The following is a 20592-nucleotide window of genomic DNA, read 5'->3' as shown; positions in this document are numbered from 1 at the left end:
ACGATCTGCCCCATTATCCACAAAATAAGTTACTTTGAGAACAAAATTACCACCAAGTCTGGTATAAGAGCTCTTTATTTCAGTGTCTAAAACACAAAGAGAGGGCTTGCATTTCGACATCAGAACCATGCAAAGCACCTACACACCAAAAATGAGATACTGAACGAGTGTCTCTCTCCTGCTACATGTGGAAAATTTAGGCAGGAAGACTCCATTTTCCTGTGCGTTCTGCTCTATCCTTCCACAAATCAACCAGCTGAGGGGTGATAATTAACCTTCATTGCAAACCAGATCATTTGCCACTGAACACTGTTCCATGCTGCCCTAAGCTGCTAAAATATGCTCCTGTAAGTTCATCAAGCACCCAGTTCTGCTCTTGGTCTAAAAGGACAAAGTCCCAAACGTCTCCAGCTACAGGACAGACTTTAATCAGAGGTACTGAATTAAATGACAGCAGAGTTTGGCTCAAAGGATGAATGTCTCCTCCACACAGAAGCCCAGAAAAGGCCCTTATAAGTTTCCCAGAGAGGGGATGTAGAGACCACCCTAGGCTCAGAGAATTGTCATGTACACAGAGGACAACCAGACATCCCGAACTATTAAAAAACAGTGGTATAGAAAAATAAAAGGCATAAAATACTGAACCAAAAAGGTTCCAAATAAGGCATCAGCAGGTCCCAACTGGATGTGCTCCTGTTACATACATCACCCTCCCAGCCAGGATAGTTAGGAACGATGCATTAGGATTGTATTTCTGACTTCCACCATTAAGTGCTATGAGCAACCAGAAGGGTTCAAGTTCTCTTTGAAAAAAAGAAAATAAAACCAACCAAACCTCCAAACACAAAACCAGGGAGTAATGTTTTTGGTTAAGTATTTCTTAGAAAAGAAAATAAAAACGTTAAAGCAATTCATTGAAATGACTCATTAAAAAAAGACAACATTCCTGTAAAGTAAAAATATATATATATATAAATAGAATCTATTTTTTGTTTGTTTTCTTTAAAAAAAGAGACATTCAGTATCACATCAGCAGATCCTGATGGGCTTTCCCGCGGGTCTCCTGCGACAGCCGCCGCTCCTTAAGGCAAACGTGGGGTTGGCACGAGTGGGACAGCCTGGTCCCCATGTGGCAGGGGCTGTCAGCAGGGCGGCTTCTCCCTCACGCTGACCGAGCCGTCCTCCATCCCAAAGTACACCCGCTGCGCCATGTCGATGAACAGCCCCGTCTCCACCACGCCTGGGGAACGAGAGATCGCTGTTACTGCCAGAGTCACCATTCCTGCATCCTGTACAGCACTGATATCCTGTATGGTTACTGCCAGAGTCACCATTCCTGTACCTGTACAGCACTGATATCCTGTATGGTTACTGCCAGAGTCACCATTCCTGTACCTGTACAGCACTGATATCCTGTATGGTTACTGCCAGAGTCACCATTCCTGCACTCTGTACAGCACTGATATCCTGTATGGTTCCTGTACAGCACTGATATCCTGTATGGTTACTGCCAGAGTCACCATTCCTGCACCCTGTACCGCACTGATATCCTGTATGGTTACTGCCAGAGTCACCATTCCTGCACCCTGTACCGCACTGATATCCTGTATGGTTACTGCCAGAGTCACCATTCCTGCACCCTGTACCGCACTGATATCCTGTATGGTTACTGCCAGAGTCACCATTCCTGCATCCTGTACAGCACTGATATCCTGTATGGTTACTGCCAGAGTCACCATTCCTGCACCCTGTACCTGTACAGCACTGATATCCTGTATGGTTACTGCCAGAGTCACCATTCCTGCACCCTGTACCTGCACAGCACTGATATCCTGTACAGTTACTGCCACAGTAACACCTGCCTTTAAACTCACCTGAAAGACTTCCCTGTAAGAGATCACCTGCCTGACATTTGTTCAAATGTTAAAACTCAGCAGCTCTGGTGCTACCTCTGCAACTTGTAGCCCATTTGTAAATGTGCTTTTGATTGCATTTAATTGTGGGGTGCTCTGCCACCCTGTTCTTCTAAGCCTCCTGATGTTTATATTTTTGTAAGGGAGTTTCTCATGCACTTTTCATGTAAATAATGATTGCTTTGCAGTCCTTTCTGGAGGAGGAGAGAATTGATGGTTTGCTGGTTTGACCAGTGTGGCTGGAGAGGTGGCAATTTCATCCACGGTCACTTTTGAAAGTCTATAAATATTGGAGTTTGGAAATAAACTGCTCTCTTTTTACCTTGGACATCCCAGCTTGTGTGTGTCGTTCATTTTGTGTCCTATTGTGACAGTGCTCCTAACTTCACAGTGATCACTGAGACAAAGCCAGAGGCCAGGAAGGTAGATAGAAATGGAGACAAGGGCTACCACAATCACAAGGTGGCCAAAACCCTTCTCCCAGCACTGCATTTAGGCTTTAACAGCCACACATTTAGGCTCATCCACTTCTGGGTAGAGAAGAAGCTCTTCTTCCCTGAGCAGGTCCATTTCTGAGCAGGAAACAGGTGCCATTATTTACTATTCCTTTCTCAAACAACAAGAGATGCAGGGAAGAAGCTCCTGCTGTGCACAGCAAGCAGGCACTGTCTGCCTCTTGCACAGGCACAGCTTTAATGGTACAGAGATTTGTACAGCCACGAGCAGCAACTGGGTTAGGATATGGAGCACTGCACTGGGGCAGCCCAGAGATCCCTTCCAACCCCAACAATTCTGTAATTCTCTAATAAGCACTACTGAGGGAAGCAAAATCACTGACGAGAGCCTCTGCCTGGCCTGGGGTTTCAGTTGTGGAGCCAGGACAATACACGGCTGCTTTGTGGGGATGTTGGCAACTCAGTTTGTGCAACAAGATCCCAACCTGTTCCTGCATGTTCTGTGAAGGCAGCTGTGTGAGGGCAGGACTTGAGGGACAGGCTTTGCCAAGATAACCAGAAAGGCATCCAGCTGCTGCTTCCCTGAAGCTCAGAGAGTGCCAGTGCCCTGGGTGGTGCAGAGGCAGCTCTGGCCTGGGCAGCAGGTCTCATGCCAGGCAGGGGTCCTTGCAAAGAGGCTGCTTTGTTTGCAAACAGAGCACTCAGCCACTGCTGCTCGAGCCCAGCAAGAGCTTGAGTGCACTTCATCCTCACAGCAAGGCCAGTAGGGAGGGCTTCCCAATGGGAGTGGGATGCAGAGCTGTAAGCAGCTCCTGGAAAATACAGTGCAAACCTTCCCTCCAGAGTGCACTGGTGTTTCCACTAAAGTTCCTCTCTAAAGGGGCACAAGGAGAGTAAGGAAGAGGACAGGACTGTTGTGCCTAATGGGAAACAGTGTCAACATCAACCAGCATCACCCCAGGTTTTCACCACCATGTGGGAAAACCCCATGGGCACAACTGTACCAACTGAGCTGACTGCTCTCTTGAGTAGAAACAAATGCAGGGACCTGCAGGAGGGCAGCAAACACACACACACACATTCCCTCCTATCCAGGAGAGAGCTGCCACAGTCCAGGTTACTATCACACACCAAACCTCAGCCAGCTTTTGTGGCTTTTAAAAAATGAGACATCACCTGGTATCATTTTGATGGCAGAGTTCACTTCACGCCACTCGTGAACCTTGTCAAACTTCCAGTCCAGGATGAAGTTCCCATTGTCTGTCACCACAGGGCCCTGGAAGCAAACCCAGCTGTCATGGCATGAGCTCTGTGTCTCCTGATGCCAGCCAGGGACTGTCACAGCCCTCACAGTGTCCCCACTGCAGTGCTTTAGAGTCATCATTCATATAAATTGTAAGTGAAACAATAAACCTGTCAGTGAAACCATCACCCCCAACCTGAGACCCTCTCTGGCAGCTCAGGCTGCCCTGCAGCCCCCCAACACCCCCAGAGCCAGGCTGGCAATCCCTCTGCTCCCTGCTCCACGATGCTTCTTTAGGAGTCACAGCCAGAGAGGCTTTCAATGAGCAGCCTGAACACATAGACACCCAATCCAGGAACCAAAGTACAGTAAGGAGGAATTACATGAGATGTCACTTGTGGGAGTGAAAGCCCAGGTGTCACCAGATGAAATCTGGTCCTCCCTTTGCCCCTTTGTTCAGGAGGGTCCCCAGGGAAGCAGGGCTCACAGGGACACTCACTGCTTTGTTAACAGCCATCCGCAGCTCCACGACTCCGCCAAATTTTTTGGTCAGGGCTTTGGTGACAGGGACATAAGCCATGGGGATGACCTCAATAGGAACTCCCTTCTTCCACTGCTCCCCAAGGCTGTCAGATTTTTTCCTGAGGGCACAGTTTGACGTGGGATTAGTGCTGGACATGACACTGCTGACACCATTAACATCACCCCAGGCCCTTGGCAAACCCCTCAGGCACGAGGCTCAGGAGCACACAGGCTCAGTCCATGTGGCAAGAGCCAGTCTAATGCACAATGCTCCATCCCCTCAAAAGCCCTGTTTTGACACACTTTGGACAAGCAGAACAGGAGTTGTTTTTTCCACAGCCCCATGGCTGGAAAATTTATCCCATGCTGACAATCACTGAGCGCAGAGAGCAGAACTGCCACTTCCCCACAAGCTCTGCTGACTCCCAAGCAGGCCTGCTGAGTTGAAAATTAAGAAAAAAAGATAAATTGAATTGCTGAAATACTGGGAGCCAGGCTCATTTCCACCCATTCCTGCTCTCCTGTAACCATTGGAATGACAATGAGGGCCTAGCACAGCACCATCTGAAACCTCCCATGGAGGAGAAAGGTATTATGAACAGTAATATCTTCACCTGTAATCAGCAATAACAATGAAGCACTTTGCAAATCCTGCCACTATCTTCTCCTGTGTCAAGCAGCCACTGCAAGGGGGAAAAAATAAAAACAAAACCAGAAAACATCAGACTGCTCCTCACTGTGCCTAATGGCCTTGAAACCCAGTGCCCTCTAATATGTTCTTGGTGGTTTTGGTGCTGCCATTGCCCCACAGCCATCCCTCACTTTGTGCCCCTTGTCCCTGGCCAGGAGCCATCTCCCACTGTGGGTGCACACACAGCTCTGCACAGGATCCCCTCCAGCCCAGCCCAGACACACCCAGAGCCACACAGGCATGCTCAGAGCCCCCACCAGCACTGGGACAGACAGACAGACGGACAGACGGACAGCAAGGCTCACCCGCCACCTTTGATAAGGTTGAGGTCAGAGTCCACCTCATCTGCTCCATCGATGGCAACATCAAGCTGTGGGGAGAGCAGCAAATGGCTGTGGGAACCCCTCTGTCACAGACATCTTTTCATAAAAATCCTTTCTTTAGGATTTTTCCCCCTTCTGAGAAGCTGAGAGGCCTCAGGAACAAAATGTAAACAATGATTATCTGCTGCTGTGGGATGCAACAGGTGCATCTGTGATTGGTCTCCTGTGGATGTTTGGATTTACTGACCACTCATGGCAGAGCTGTTCTTGCTTTCTGCCTGGACACAGAACTTTGTTATTCATTCCTTTTTTATTCTTAGCTTAGCTAGCTTCTGAGAACTTTCTCTCTATTCTTTGTAGTATAGTCATAATGTAATATATATCATAAAATAATAAAATCAAGCCTTCTGAACATGAGGTCAAGATTCTCGCCTCTCTCTTCACCCTGAAGACCCTTGCAAGCCCTGTAACACCCCTCCCCTCATCCAGGCCCTGCTCCTGCTCAGCCCCAGGGCTGGGGTGTCCCAGGCAGCAGTGGCAAATGTCACCAGAGCTGGCACCACCTTGGTGCAGCCTGAGCAGACACAAGTGTGTGATGGGCCAGCCAAGGACACCCTGAGAGCACCCAAGCCCCTCCAACAACCCCAGGCATGTGAGAGGAACAGAAACCCAAACCAACTGCTGGCCTGCAAGGCACATCTCTTGAGCCTCTGGTGTTCTTTAAGGACCAGCATGAAAGATTTTACCAGGAAAAATCTTTGACAGTTCAGCAACACTCCTGTCTCAAGCCTCATCTTAATAGACATGCCAAGCACCTGGAGGCAACACAACCCAGCAGCCTCCTGTCATCTAAAGGGACAAGAACTAAGAAACAACTTGGGGGGAAAATAAACTAAACCCGTTCAAATCATTAAGGTTAGAAAAGACCTTTAAGATCACTGAGTCCAGCCATTCAACAAACCCTGCCAGGTCCCCACTAAACCATGTCCCTGAGCATCAAATCTACATGTTTCTTAACAATTCCAGTGATGCCGATTCCACCGCTGCCCTGGGCAGCCTGTTCCAGTGCTTGACCAACCTTTCAGTGCAGAATTTTTTCCTAATATCCAATCTGAGCCTCCTGTGGCACAACTTGAGGCTGTTTCCTGTTGTCCCAGCTCAAGTTCTGCAGTGTGGCTGCCCAAACTCAGCCTCAGGGAGGACTAAGGAGCCTGGACACTTTCTGAAGCACCAGGTGAGAGGAAGGTGAGCTAAGGTCTCACCTCTGTGGTCCCACTCACCTCTGGATTTCGGTCCAAGTCACTCAGGGTTAAGCCATTCTGCAGGATCAGCTGGCGAGCCTGTGCACCAAGAAGAGAACAAACAGCATTTACCAGTGGCAGGAAAGGAAAACAGACTCCTGGTGTCCTTCCCTGGCTGCAGCAGGAACACACAGCAAGGAGAAAATGATGTTTCCACACCAGAGCTGTTTAATCAAAAGAAAATCCTGCTGCTGATTTGAACTAAAATGCTCAGGTGGTGCAACAGAACTCCTCGGTTTGGGTGTCTCCATACTAAACTGCAGGAGGCCTCATCAGCTTGGTGGGAATCACCTGTATCTAAGCACTAAAGCAGATTTGGAATTTTGAAATCCTGTGTTGTTTCAGCTTGGACATCATTCTCCCTCACACCCATCCAGCCCTTCTTATCTCCTTCAGCTGAAAAATGGGACCAAAAAAATTAAGTATTTACACCACAGCAATGTGGAACTAACAGAGAAAATATTTTTCATATTGGAAATAAGCTAAAAAATAAATAACAAATGCACAGCTCGTGGGAAAAGCGTGGGAAGCTGCTGACACAGCAGCTGGGTGGCTCTGACCTGCAGTGGCCATGTGTTTCCCTCTAGTGGCAACACAACACAGGGCACCCAGAGCTGCCCTTGGCTCAATCCCTCAGCTTGAACAGGCAACCACAGAATTGTTTAGCCAGGTTTGCTAACACCGAGTGCAGCCCTTAACCCAGCACTGCCCAGGCCACTGCTGAACCATGTCCCCAAGTGTCACACGTACATGGCTTTTACCTCCCTCCAGGGGTGGTGGCTCCACCACTGCCCTGGGCAGCCTGCTCAGCGCCTGACCACCTTCCCAGTGAATAAACTTCCCTAATATCCAATCAAAACCTCTCCTGGCACAGCCTGGGGCCGTTTCCTCTTGTCCTGTTATTGTCACTTGGGAGAAGAGACCAAGGGGCTGCCCCTCCTGTCAGGGGGCTGTGGAGAGTGAGGAGATTCCTTTTCTCCAGCCCCTCAGCTGCCCCTCATCACACCTGAGCTCCAGACCCTTCCCCAGCTCCGCTCCCTCCTCTGGACACCCTCCAGCCCCTCAGTGCCTTCCTTGCCACGAGGCACAAAACTGAACACAGGATTCAGTGTGGCCTCACCAGTGCCCAGTGCAGAGGGACAATCCCTGCCCTGGTCCTGCTGCCACTATTGCTGACACAGGCCAGGTGCCCCTGGCCTCCTTGGCCACCTGGGCACACCACGGCTCATGTCACCAGCACCCCAGGGCCTGTCCTGCTGGGCCACTTTCCACCCACTCTGCCCCCAGCCTGGAGCTCTGCAGGACGTTGTTGTGGCCTAAGAGCAGACCCAGCACCTGGCCTTGCTGAAGCTCAGACCCTTGGCCTTGGTGTGTCCGTCCATCCATCCATCCATCCATCCATCCATCATCCATCCATCATCCATCCATCATCCATCCATCCATCATCCATCCATCCATCATCCATCCATCATCCATCCATCCATCCATCATCCATCCATCCATCCATCATCCATCCATCCATCATCCATCCATCATCCATCCATCCATCCATCCATCATCCATCCATCCATCATCCATCCATCCATCATCCATCCCTCCATCCATCCATCCATCCATCCATCCATCATCCATCCATCCATCATCCATCCATCATCCATCCATCATCCATCCATCATCCATCCATCCATCATCCATCCATCATCCATCCATCATCCATCCATCCATCCGCTATCCATCCATCATCCATCCATCATCCATCCATCATCCATCATCCATCCATCCACCATCCATCCATCCATCCATCAGCTATCCATCATCCATCCATCATCCATCCATCATCCATCCATCCATCATCCATCCATCCATCATCCATCCATCATCCATCCATCCATCCATCCATCCATCATCCATCCATCCATCCATCCATCCATCATCCATCCATCATCCATCCATCCATCCATCATCCATCCATCCATCATCCATCCATCATCCATCCATCCATCCATCCATCATCCATCCATCCATCCATCATCCATCCATCATCCATCCATCATCCATCCATCCATCCATCCATCATCCATCCATCCATCATCCATCCATCATCCATCCATCCATCCATCCATCCATCATCCATCCATCCATCCATCCATCCATCCATCATCCATCCATCATCCATCCATCATCCATCCATCCATCCATCCATCATCCATCCATCCATCCATCATCCATCCATCATCCATCCATCATCCATCCATCATCCATCCATCCATCATCCATCCATCATCCATCCATCCATCCATCCATCATCCATCCATCCATCCATCATCCATCCATCATCCATCCATCCATCCATCCATCCATCATCCATCCATCCATCCATCCATCTCCATCCATCCATCCATCCATCCATCCATCCATCCATCCATCATCCATCCATCCATCCATCCATCCATCATCCATCCATCCATCATCCATCCATCATCCATCCATCATCCATCCATCATCCATCCATCATCCATCCATCATCCATCCATCCATCCATCCATCCATCCATCCATCCATCCATCCATCCATCCATCATCCATCCATCCATTCCCTGCAGACCCTTCCTGCCCTCCTGCAGATCAACACTCCCACCCAGCTTGGTGTCATCTGCACAATCTCTAACTGGTTGAACTTTCCATGTTACAAATCATCATTCAAGTGAGATTCCCTCCTTGCACAGACTCTGCTCAGTCTGAACTTGCTACCATGCTGCAGCTAGACCAAGAACCCCATTTCAGTAGCCTGGATCAGCTGATTCCCCTGAATTCCACCCACTAACACTAACAAAGTGCATCAGTCACAGGTACTGGCATCCCAGAAATATTAGAATTAGTAGGTGGCACTCCTGGCAATGAGATTAGAATAGTTTATCATGGCATTTCATAGCATGCAGTTTTAACACCCATGGGCTGTGGGGCCCTAAGGACTCACAAAATGATAGGAATAAAAATCAGTGGGTTGGCATTCATCACATGGTGTCCACAAAAGGAGATTTCAGGGATCTGGGAAACTCAAAGCATTGAAAACACCGTGCTGCACATGCAGGCCAGACCCTGAACAGGCTCAGTCAGCAGTGTGGCAATGAGGTGGCTTGGCTCCCTGCAGCTCTGCTTGCCAGGCACGGGGAGCAGTGGGAATCAGAAGCAGAGCTCCCATCACTGAGGGAGGAGTGAGTAACTGCCCAGCCCTGGACAGGAGCAGTCCCAGGGAGCACACTGAGTCCCGGTGAGAAGAGACAACGCAAGGCCAGGGACAGATACTTACCCTGCTCTAGCTTTACTGCTGGAGATGGATTAGTGCCCTGACAACAGGGGAGGGAGGAGTATAAAAGCTCACTGAAACCAACTCTTCCTTGCCATGACCTCAGGCAGCCATCTACACCTGTACACAGTGAAAATAAAATGCTGTTTTGCTGAGCTGGGAACGCTCCACTCGGAATTGGTTGAGGTCTAAGGGACTGCAAGAGATACAAGGCAGCCCCACGTTGGGAATTTGGCTCCTGCAGGTGTACAATCCCTCTCTGCCCTTTAACAGCAACTTTTTGTTTTACTGGTAAGAAACTCCATGGTGTTAAATGAACTATGACAACATTTCAGGGCAGGACAGGCTCCAGTCCACGCTCAGTACAAGAGCTTCATCAATATTTTGTTTAAGAACTAATGACTGAATTCAGAGCACTTTTCCTAAATTCCAAGCGGACATGGCATTTCAGGGTGGGAATCATTTGAGACAGATCAAAGACAGACTCTCACCACAGCCTATATAATCAACAGAAGTACCAATATAGGTTAATTTTCTTTTTTTTCACTTTCTGGCCTTTGCAGCACCTTGCACCATACCCCAGTTACCTGCAACAGCTGGGAAGAGAGAGCCCTGTCACCCCCACACCTAAACAACTGCAGGGAAAGAGGATGTTTGGTTTTCCTAAGATTCTAGGCTAATTCAGGTTGGTCTCTATCCATCCAACCTCCAGGTGAAAGCAGGGTCAGCTCCCAGGTTGCTCAGGGCTGTCTCCACCCAGTCCCTGCACACCTCACAGGACAGGCTGTGCCCCGCCTGCCACACTGCCTGACTGCCCTCACGGTGACAGGAGTGTGACAACAGCACAGTCCCCAGGCCCGTGGGAAGGACACATGCCCAATTCCTTGCCTGGGGCATTGCCACCTAGCCTTGAGGACCCTTCAGGTGGTCCCCACTGTGTCACCTCTGCCTGTCCAAAAGGAGGTTCCCACCTCAGGGAGCAGAGGCAAAGAGACCAAAGCCAGTTGCCAAAGGCATGGGAGATGCTCAGAGGCTTCCCCAGCAGATCTGTACTCCATCACCAAGCCAGGCTCTCCCTCTCCCTCCAGCCCTCTCAACATCCAGCTTGGTATGAACCAATTCCTGCAAACAAGAGGTTAAGCCAATTTCTCTTCTGCAGTTTCTTATCAAATCCAGCTGATGCATGTGAAGTTCCTGCTGAAAACACAAGAGTTTCCCATTATTCTTTACAGCTGTCAGGGCTGATACAGACTCAAAGGAGACAAAGTGCCTCCAGTGAGCTCTGCACTAGGAGCCTGGTTCACCACTGAGCAGCATTTTCCTGCAAGTGGGATCCAGAGGAAGCCACACACCAACCCTGGCACAACCAGCCTCTCCACACTGGCTCCAAATACAGCTCCCAGCCCCAGCTCAGGTCAGGGTAACACAGCACCTTCACCTTCCTTCTGCAGGCTGCACCACGACTGCTCTCTCTGGTGCTTTTGGCTCATTCACACCACTGTGAGCCAGAGAGGGGCAGGGTGGCTCCCACAGCCCAGGGGGAGATGCCCTGCAGGAGTGTTTGGAGTGGCAGGAAGCCAAGGAGGAAAGCAAAGCACTCACCTGAAAGGATGTAGGGATGCAGACAATGGTCAGGTTCTCCTCCTTGACTCGCTCAGCTGCAGGCAAAAAGCAGAAGCCTTGGTTAGTTCATTGCACAAGGCAAAACCACAGCAACTTTCTCTTTAAGAAAGCTCAGTTTTCAGCCCCCCTGATTCACTGCAATTACTTGCTTGGCTTGCAAATAACTCAGTCACGCTCAAAATGCAAACAGGTGCCCCCTCCATAGGCTGAGGCTCAGTGTCAACACAAATGTTTCAACACCAGCCCAAGCCACCATGAGCCATTAACCTTTATGTCTCCAGCAAGAGAGGAGCCCCAGCAGCAAATCCTCACCTGGAAAAGGGGCCCCATCCCCTCTCTCACTCCACTAGACAGGTTTTTGCTGCTCTCCATGTAAACACAGAGTTCCAGCAGCTGTCTGAAAGGTTTGCTGGCTTGCTGCCCTGGGGACATCACATTAATTTATTATAGAACATTTAAATATATAGCAGGGAAAGAACTAATAAAGTACAGTATTCCATTAAATTGAAGGAAATATTTCCTCCCCCAGGCTAACCTCAAATGACTAAAATCTATTACTAAGATATCATTATGGATAAAATGTTATTTTAGTAATTACAATACCAGGCACAAGCCAACAGCCTAGGAGCCAGCAAGAGCTCATGCACCAGAGCAAGCACATGAGCTACATGCTCCAAGGTAGTGCTGCTGCTGGAAGGATTGAACATCCAGTTCATAAGGCTGATGTTCTTACAAGCCACATCCCAGTTCTAAAGCAATCAGGAGACATGGAAAGCCAGAATTTGCAGCCTGGAACAGCCACTCCTCTTCAAATACAATAGGCATTTATTTAGAGACTGATTCTGTGCTCAAGGAGGGAGTGGTTGCAGTACTGAGCCAAGCCCAGGAGGCTGAACAGCAGCTCCCAGACAGGGAAGTGATCACACACAGAGTGGGGAAATGGTGACAAGGGACAGCCCCAGCCCTGCTGCGCCCCTGTGCTCAGAACTCAGCTTGCTCTGGGCTGCAGGACAGCTCTGCCCAAGGGAGCTGAACAGGCAGAGCCACCCAGGTGGGACACACTGAACGGTGCTGCCCAGGGAAGTGGTGCCATCTTCACACCTGGAAGTGTGGATGTAACACTTGGGAGTATGGTTTGGTGGTGACACAGTGGTGCTGTGTGGGGTTTGAGGATCTGGGGGGTGTTTTCCAACCTTGATGATTCTGTGGTTCCCCCTCTGTACCCAAGCAAGACCCCAAGAGCAACAGGGCTGATCCTGCACTCCCAACCCACCATGGCCCCACAGCTGCTCTGCACCCAAGGACATCCAAAGTTCAGCACCTCCACAAGCAGGGCTGGGACTGCCCTGCAAAGGAACTCTAAACCTCTGCACCCTCTGTAATGAGCCATAATTACCCTCACACTCACTCTGCAAAGCTGCATTTGCCTCACTTGAATATTTTGCTGAATTTTTCTGAATCACTCCCTGAGCAAAGCCCTGCACCTGGAGCAAGCAGGTAAACCTGGCTGCAGGGTACATACATAAAATGCAGCAGGATTTCACATTCCTCATTTTCATTTCACCTCAGCAGGGCCCTCAGTGTGAATCCTGTGGATGTGGGGAGCAAAAGGAGCCCCAGGCACACGGGTTAAAGGAAGCAGAGCAGCTGCATGGCCCCGAGCCACACAGCAAGCCAGCACTGGGCAAGCTGGCAAAGCTGGAACCAGACCAAGGAGCTCAGCTCCAGTTTGTGGTGGGTGCCAGTGCAGAGCTTTTCCTGGCTGTCAGGAACAGCTGGCAAATCATTACCTCCTTAGGACTCCCAGGCTATAAACTTGGAGCCCAAGGCTCAGTTTTAACCTTCAGCTTCAAGCAGGACACAGCAGCCAGTGAGCAGACCCAAGGCATCAGCTCTAAGTCAGCACACAGGTGATTTTGGGGTGTTTTTGAAGTAGTTGGGGCAGAAGGAAAGGGGATTTTTGTGGTGGGAGGGACAGGAAGGGGAGCATCCTACCTAATCGCTGCACCGCGTGTACAATCGTAGATCCGCTCCCGATCCCAAGAACTTGATTGTTCTGCAAATCAAAGACAGAGGAATGCTGTCACTGGAGGCTCCAGACTCCACTTCCCCAGCAAAACGGGCATCATGAGCACATGCAAGAGGAGCCTTGTCCAGGGATGCCCATGGACACAGCATCTCAGCACTGTGCAGGCAAGGCAGGGAACACGCTGTGCCAGCGAGGGCACGGCCGTGGTGTGCGGCCAGGGGATCTTAATCAACTCTGCCTCTCATTAAAGGACATGTGCTTGCTAATTACCAGCACGGCCCCATCTCAGGGCGTTCAATGCACACTCACTGGCGGTTGCTGGCATTCCATGAAAGCTCTCCTGCCGGAAAGCTGTGAATTTCAGACAATACCACAGAGGAAGAAGGGGAAACAACCTCAAGATAAAATCTTCCCAAGGAAGCCACACAGTAAAAGGCTGCATTTGCTGCCAACCATATCATTAGTAAACAGCACAGATGCACCAGCAGCCAAAGCAGAGAGCACAGCAGCTGTTCCTGTGAATAATAAAGAATGTTTTCCAAAACAAGAGTGTAAAGCTGCCTATAGGAGAGTCCAGCAAAACTTGGAATGTGGGTGAGCCTGGCAGCATGTGCCAGGAAGAGGATGAAATTTTGTGAAGAGGATGAAATTTTAACCACAGCTCAATCCTGGCCTTTCTGTGTGTACTGCCTGATTCAAAGATCACTGCCTGTCACCTGTAACACAGATACACTCCTAAAAGGTGCTGCAGGCTGAGGGTGGATGGGTGCTCTCGTGTTACTTGTGCGAGACATGTTCTCTGCCACGTCAGTCTCTGTTTATCATCAAGTCAGTTTGCCATCCCCTGTAAGTGACCTGCAGCCTTCTGCACTTCCCATTTTCAGTGCATTTCATTTTCTTTGGATGGGATCCAAAGCTTAAATTGACTTAAAGAGGCCCAGTATCACCACAGAGACTTCAGATGAGGAACATATGCAGACAAGCAGAGACGCAGGCACAGAGCTGTTGTGCATTATCTCTTGGACATTAGACAGATCTGGAGCTCTTTCCTCGTGTGCAGCAAATCCAGAGCTGGGCAGCTGTGGGAAAAGCCACGCCTGCAGCACTTCAACCAGCTAAAATCCTGCTGTCACTCAAGTTTACCTGGAAAGGTGGAGTTCAAGATAGGTCACACTCCCCTAGGATTAGTCATTTCTCTCGCTTCTGCAAGTTAAAAGCTCAAAGAAAACAGAAGTTCTCCAAAACCAGAGGCTCGGCTTCCATCCCAGCCCTCACTAAGCACTGTGACTCTGCAGAAGCTGGGCACAGCAGCAGGTCACTGCAGCGTGGCCAGCAGGCCCCGAGAGCTCCTGGTGTCCCCAGGCAGCAGGCAGAGCCAAGCAAGGCCAGCCAGGGACGGGGCAAGCCAAGCTGTGCACAGGGGGCAGGACATGGGCAGTACCAGCGTTCCCAAAGCCTTGTTCTGACCCAGGAGAGGCAGTTCCTTCTCTTTGCCCTCATTTCTGTAGGGTGGGACAGCTTCTTGCAGCGGCTGAACCCTAGAGGGATGGGGAAAGCTTCAGCGTGGGCAACTCTCCTGTAACGAAGCAGGAAGAGCTCACAAGGGTCCCAGCCCATCCATTTATCAGTGGTTAGAGGTGAAGCAGCACTTTCAATCAGCCCAAACTGTGCTGTCACAGCCCCTGCCTTACATGACTCCCACCTCTCCCTCCTCAGCTCCAACCCCAGCCAGACCAAGGGCAAAACCAACCACAAAACATTTTAAAACCAGGGGCAGGGCAAACACTGGTGAGAAGCAGAGCACCCAGGAGCAGCGCCTCATGCAAAAAAAAAAAAAATTACATTTCATGTTGTTTACCAGAAACCCACCAAACAAAACCCAGGCACTGAGCCACAGCACAGCTGAGGACCCTTTTGGGTGAAGCGGGCAGTGTTTTAACATTTTAGTAATTACAGCATTTTCCCAGCCAACCCAAGGGCCTGAAGACACTGCCCAGCACCACAGAAGCCAGCAAGGCAACACACACAGAGCAGCACCAGCAGCACACAGCACTGGCCAGTCCCACCTGAGTTTCCAAGGTCAGAGAGCAAAGAGCTCCGTCTAAAAGCAGCAGATAAACAAAGAGCAAAGCCCAAAGTTTGCTCAGTCCCCTCTGGGGCAGTAGGACATAGGGCAGCAGCTGTATTTTCATTTCTAACAGGGTGCTCACGGGGCCTGCCCTCAGAGGTGTTGTATAAAGGCAAAGCCAGCTCTCCCCAAGCAGCTTACAGCTCTAAAGCCCCAGCCTGTGCCAGCCCCACTCCCCCAGGCTGGCACAGCCCCACAGCCCGAAAATAAAATAAAATAAAATAAAATAAAATAAAATAAAATAAAATAAAATAAAATAAAATAAAATAAAATAAAATAAAATAAAATAAAATAAAATATAGAATAAAATATAAATAAAATTTTAAAAATAAAATAAAATAAAATAAATTAAAATAAAAATTAAATAAAAATTAAATAAAAATTAAAATAAAAATAAAATAAAACCAGAAAAATTATCCTGTCCTAATGCCCCCTCCCACAGCCAGGTTTACATGTGGCACACAAGGAGCTGCTGTCCTGGCAAAGCAGGGATGGGTGTGAAGGTGGATCCAGTGCCAAGCTCCCGGTGCCACAGATTTATGGCACAGTCGTTAAGCAAGAGAGATTTGTCCAGCAGAACCAAGCCCTGGTGTCTCCCACACATCCCTGATGTGCAGGGGAAGCCCCAGCTTTGCTTTCAGAGATAACATTGCCCCCCCCCCAAGAGCTCTAACAAGCAAACACAAACCTGTCCATTACCAACAGCAGCTGCCCCCTGCCAGTGCCAACTGAGAGCTGAGACCATCCAGCTCCTGGGCAGTGACTCTGAGCTCCTGCTCCATTATTTCCTGAAGCTTGCACAACCATTGGGGTGTTACCCCAGACACTGCTAATTTACTTAACTGGCATCACAAGCTGGACATTGAACTTTCATTAGCTGGGAGACAGCCAGAAACATTATCCTGGCCATAAAACAGCACAAAGGCCAGTGATTTCACTAATAAAGTCCAAAAGTACTGGTTTTACCCCTAATCAAAGGAGCCCCCATTTATGACATCTCACAGCAACAGTGGTGTCTTGGGTCCATGCCTTGTGAGATGAGTCCTTCCTCCCATGACTGCTCAATGCACAATTTGGGGCTTCCCTTGGGTAAGAAAATGGATTTTTATCAACTGCCAGAGCCCCCAGGCTCCCCCATCTCATAGACTGATCACTTTTGATGGTGTTGGCCTGGCAGGGCTGGGTCTCACACACATGTGGCAGAACTTCCATGGGACACAATGGAAGCCATCAGCAGCTAAACCTCAAAACACTACTCCAGCAAGGGGAGAGCAGGAAGGAAAAGGGATTTTTTTCTCTCCCCTAACTGCTAATACCTACACTCTTAGCAGGAACTCCTCAGCCCGCTTTCAGCACTGCCATTGCGAAAGGGCTGGCACAGAAGCGATAAAGCCCTGCGTGACTGGAACCGTTGATCGCTGAGCTCCCCAAGCAGGCGGTGCCAAAGCTCAGGCAGCTCCAGCCCTAGCTGACATTCACGGGGCTGACTCAAGCCCCTGGCTGCACTGCCCTCCCTGCAGAGGACAAGGCAGAATCCCCTGCTCAGGGACTGTCGCGCCTTGCCTGGGTGCTCACAAATGGGGTGTAGCAGCAGTGCAGCCTGGATTTGGAGAAAGGAGCAGCACCTGGCATTAGCCTGAACTCCCACCACAGCCCAGCTCGCAGGAGGGTGCACAGTGAAAGTTTGGAGGTGCAAGACATTACCCCAAATTCGGTATACACAGTGCTGAGCTGGATCAGGCATGAAGCTGCTGCTGGGGAGGCACACACTGGGGAAGGAAAAGCAGTTTTCTTCCTTTGCCTCAGCTAAAAGGAGTGAAGTCCAAAGCAAAGGAGAAAGAGGCTCAGCAGGACCCATCCATGCACCCCAGGGTCCCTCTCTGCACCCAGGACTGTTCATGCTCCAAGCTGGAGGGGGTATTCTCAATGCCCCCCACTGCATCCATGAGCCTCGGCGCTGCTCTGTGCACTGCAGGAGTCCGTGCCCATCCGTGCCCGGGGAAGTTCAATACATTCCATGGCCATTCCGTACACTGGGGAGTCCCGGCACTGCACAGCCTGCCCTGCACCTGCAGCTGCCTCACACAGCCCCGGGTCTGCCCGTGCACTGGAAGGCTCCGTGCACCCCTATGTTTTGCGGCCACTCTGTGTTTTATGTGGTCCCGGCAAAACCCCAGAGTTGCTCTGTGCACCCCAGGGTCCATCCATGCACCAGAGATTCTGCGTATTCCACGGCCCCTCTGTGCGCTGCGGGGTCCCAGCACCCTAAAACCTGTCCCTGCCCCCGGAGCCGCTCCATGAACCCAGGGCCATCTGTGCTCGGGGAGAGTCCGTGGCTGCTCTGTGCATTTGGGTGTCCCTGCACCCAGAGCGGCTCCATGAACGGCAGGGTCCGTCTGTGCTCTGGGAGAGTCCGTGGCTGCTCTGTGCTTTGGGGTGTCCCTGCACCCCAGAGTCGCTCCATGCGTCCCAAGGTCCGTCCGTGCACCGGGGGACTCGGCACTCCCTGTGGCCGCTTCGTGCCTTGGGGAGTGCCGGCACCCCAGAGCCTCTCTGTGTGCTGGGGGATCCCGCAGCCCGTCCATGCACTGGGAAGCTCCGAGCACTTCACTGCCATTCCGTGTACCAGGGGGTCCCGGCACCCCAGAGCCTGTCCCTGCAATCCAGAGCCGCTCCATGCGCTGCAAAAATCCGCGCACCCCGCGGCCGCTCTGTGCTTTGTGGAGACCTGACACCCCGGAGTTGCTCCGTGCACCGGGGAGCTCCGTGCAACTCTCGGCCCCTTCGTGCATTCCGAGCCGCAGCACCCCAGAGCCTGTCCCCGCTCCCGGAGCCGCTCCACGCAGCCCGGGACCCGTCCGTCCCTCCAGACACCCCGTGCACCATGCGGCCGCTCCGCGCATTAGGGGGTCTCTGCACCCCGGATTCGCTCCGTGCACCCCGAGCTCCGTCCGGGGATTAGGCGGAAGTCTCTGCACCCCAGAGTTGCTCTGTGCACCCCGAGCTCCGTCCGGGGATTACGGAGAGGTCTCTGCACCCCAGAGTTGCTCTGTGCACCCCGAGCTCCGTCCTGCACTGGGAGCCTCCACGCACCCCGTGGCCCCTCGTGCACTGGGGAGTCCCGGTACCCCGGAGCCTGTCCCTGCACTGCGGGATCTCTCAGTGTACTGGGGGCTCCGTGCACCCCAGAGCCTCTCCATGCACTGGGAAGCTCCCTGCACCCCATAGCCGCCCAGTGCACTGAGGGGTCCCGGTACACCAGATCCTGTCCCGGCACCCCGGAGCCGCTCCGTGTACTGGGGGTCCCGGCAGCCCAGAGTTTGTCCCGGCACCCTGAAGCCGCTCCATGCACTCCATGGCCACTGCATGCATTGGGGAACCCCTGCACCCTGCAGCCACTCTGTGCTTTGGGGGGTCCCTGCAGCCCGGAGCCCCTCCGTGCACTCCGGGTCCCGGAGGTTCCGCGCACCCCGCAGCCGCTCCGCGCCCCGGGGCTCCGAGCCCCCCGCGCCCCGCAGCACCCCGGGCTGCCTCACCTGGACGTGCTTGTCCACGGCGGCGAAGGCGGCCCGCTTCTTGGCCTCCTCTGCCATGGTGCCGCCGAGCCGCCCGCGGGAGAAGCCGCGCCGCGCCGCCGCCCGCCCCGTTCGGACCCTCCCTGGCGGCCGGGCAGCCAGGGGCGTGCTCCGGAGCAGGGCGAGCCGGCCGGGGAGCCGCATGCCGGCGCGGCCCGCCCCCGGGGGGCTCTTCCTCACGGGCTGCAGGCCTGGGCCGTGCCGGCTCCTCTCCTCCTCCGTCTCCACCTCCTCCACCTCTTTCTCCTCCGCCGGGAGGCTGGGACTTGTAGTGCAGCGAGAGGCGAACTACAGCTCCCACAATGCCAGACAGTGCCGGAGCCACTTGTTGCATCGATGTGTAAGTACTGAGTACTCGCCAAGTCCCGAGAAACCCATTTCCAGAGGCTGCAAAGGTTCAGGCATTTCCACAAAGTGCAGAGGGATGCGGGGTGTCCCACCGGGAAGTGCTGGGGAGGAGGAAGGATGGTGGCGGGGAGAGCCCCTGCAGGAGGCCAGGCAATGCACTGAGCTCGGAGTTACTGCAACTCTGGCCGGGCTGCCACAGCTTTTGAGGAAGAGCCTTTCTTGGACTTTCACTCAAAATTTAGCACGATCTCCCTCGAAATTAGCAAGATGGACATGAAAAATGCCAGGGGTCCTCTGGGCACATGGTATCAACCAGCACTTAGTCCTTACTCCACCCTGCAGGAGGGTCAGGACAAAACCCCACGGAGATCTCCTGTCCTGAAGCACACAGAGCCGTTTTTTATTTGCCATCTTTTTTCCCTCTAGCCTGGGCTGACCTTTGATTAAGTTGCTTCTGAAACATACTAGAGAGGCACAGCAACCTTGAAGTCCCTCTACAGCGGCATTTTCACTCCTGTGAGTGACATTAGGACCATTCACAAGCACCTCAGTCTCTCTCCAGCTGCAATCCCACAAAGAGGGATGAGAATTGCAGGTATTTACCCCTTTACTACTCACTCCAAGGCCAGGCCACAATTCGTAGAGAATAATCTTTTTATTTGCTCAACAGAAAAGCTGCCGCTGACTTCTCTTTTTTACTTCTGTGTATGACTGGCTCGCTTTTGCTGCCAACCTCTGATTCTGCTGTGATTTTCAAGGACTAGAAACATTTCCTTTTGTTCTCCCTGGGCCGGCTCATCAGCCCTTGAACAATGGGGTGGGATTTCAACAAAGGCTCTATTATCATTGCCCGGGCTTATCTCATCTCGGTGAGGCCTTACCTTTCTGTACAGAGCAGGTGACTCGATTTTAAGAGCTGCACGTGGTTCTGTGCAGTGGTTCAGTGTTTTTCTGCCAGCCGGCAACGATTTTTCCTGCAAGTTACCCATTTGAAAGGGTAAAAACACTCATCTAGTGGGATATATATTCAGAGGGAATCAGACCCAAGCACTGTGCTCTTCCACGATGCAAGAAGGGTAAAACTGAAGGAGCAGCTGACTGAGCTTGGGGAGACATTGCAAGAGCAGGTAGTGAC

At 51.6% G+C, this 20592-nt stretch overlaps 1 protein-coding gene across 1 annotated transcript; it reads right to left on the bottom strand.

The window, feature by feature from the left end:
* Positions 1-57: 57 nt before the first annotated feature.
* On the bottom strand, positions 58-19324 carry RPIA (ribose 5-phosphate isomerase A). The gene is made up of 9 exons (XM_059471072.1): positions 19071-19324; positions 13373-13433; positions 11357-11412; positions 6428-6487; positions 5130-5194; positions 4748-4816; positions 4111-4252; positions 3545-3644; positions 58-1240 (listed from the first exon to the last, which is right to left on the bottom strand). The coding sequence occupies exons 1-9, from the start codon at positions 19251-19253 to the stop codon at positions 1143-1145; spliced, it is 834 nt and encodes a 277-aa protein (XP_059327055.1). The 5' UTR covers positions 19254-19324; the 3' UTR covers positions 58-1142.
* Positions 19325-20592: the final 1268 nt, after the last annotated feature.

This window comes from Ammospiza nelsoni, chromosome 4 (assembly GCF_027579445.1).
Source record: "Ammospiza nelsoni isolate bAmmNel1 chromosome 4, bAmmNel1.pri, whole genome shotgun sequence".
Classification (NCBI taxonomy): Eukaryota; Metazoa; Chordata; class Aves; order Passeriformes; family Passerellidae; genus Ammospiza; species Ammospiza nelsoni.
The sequence above is the reverse complement of the archived record's forward strand: the minus strand, read 5'-3'. Positions and strand labels throughout refer to the sequence as shown.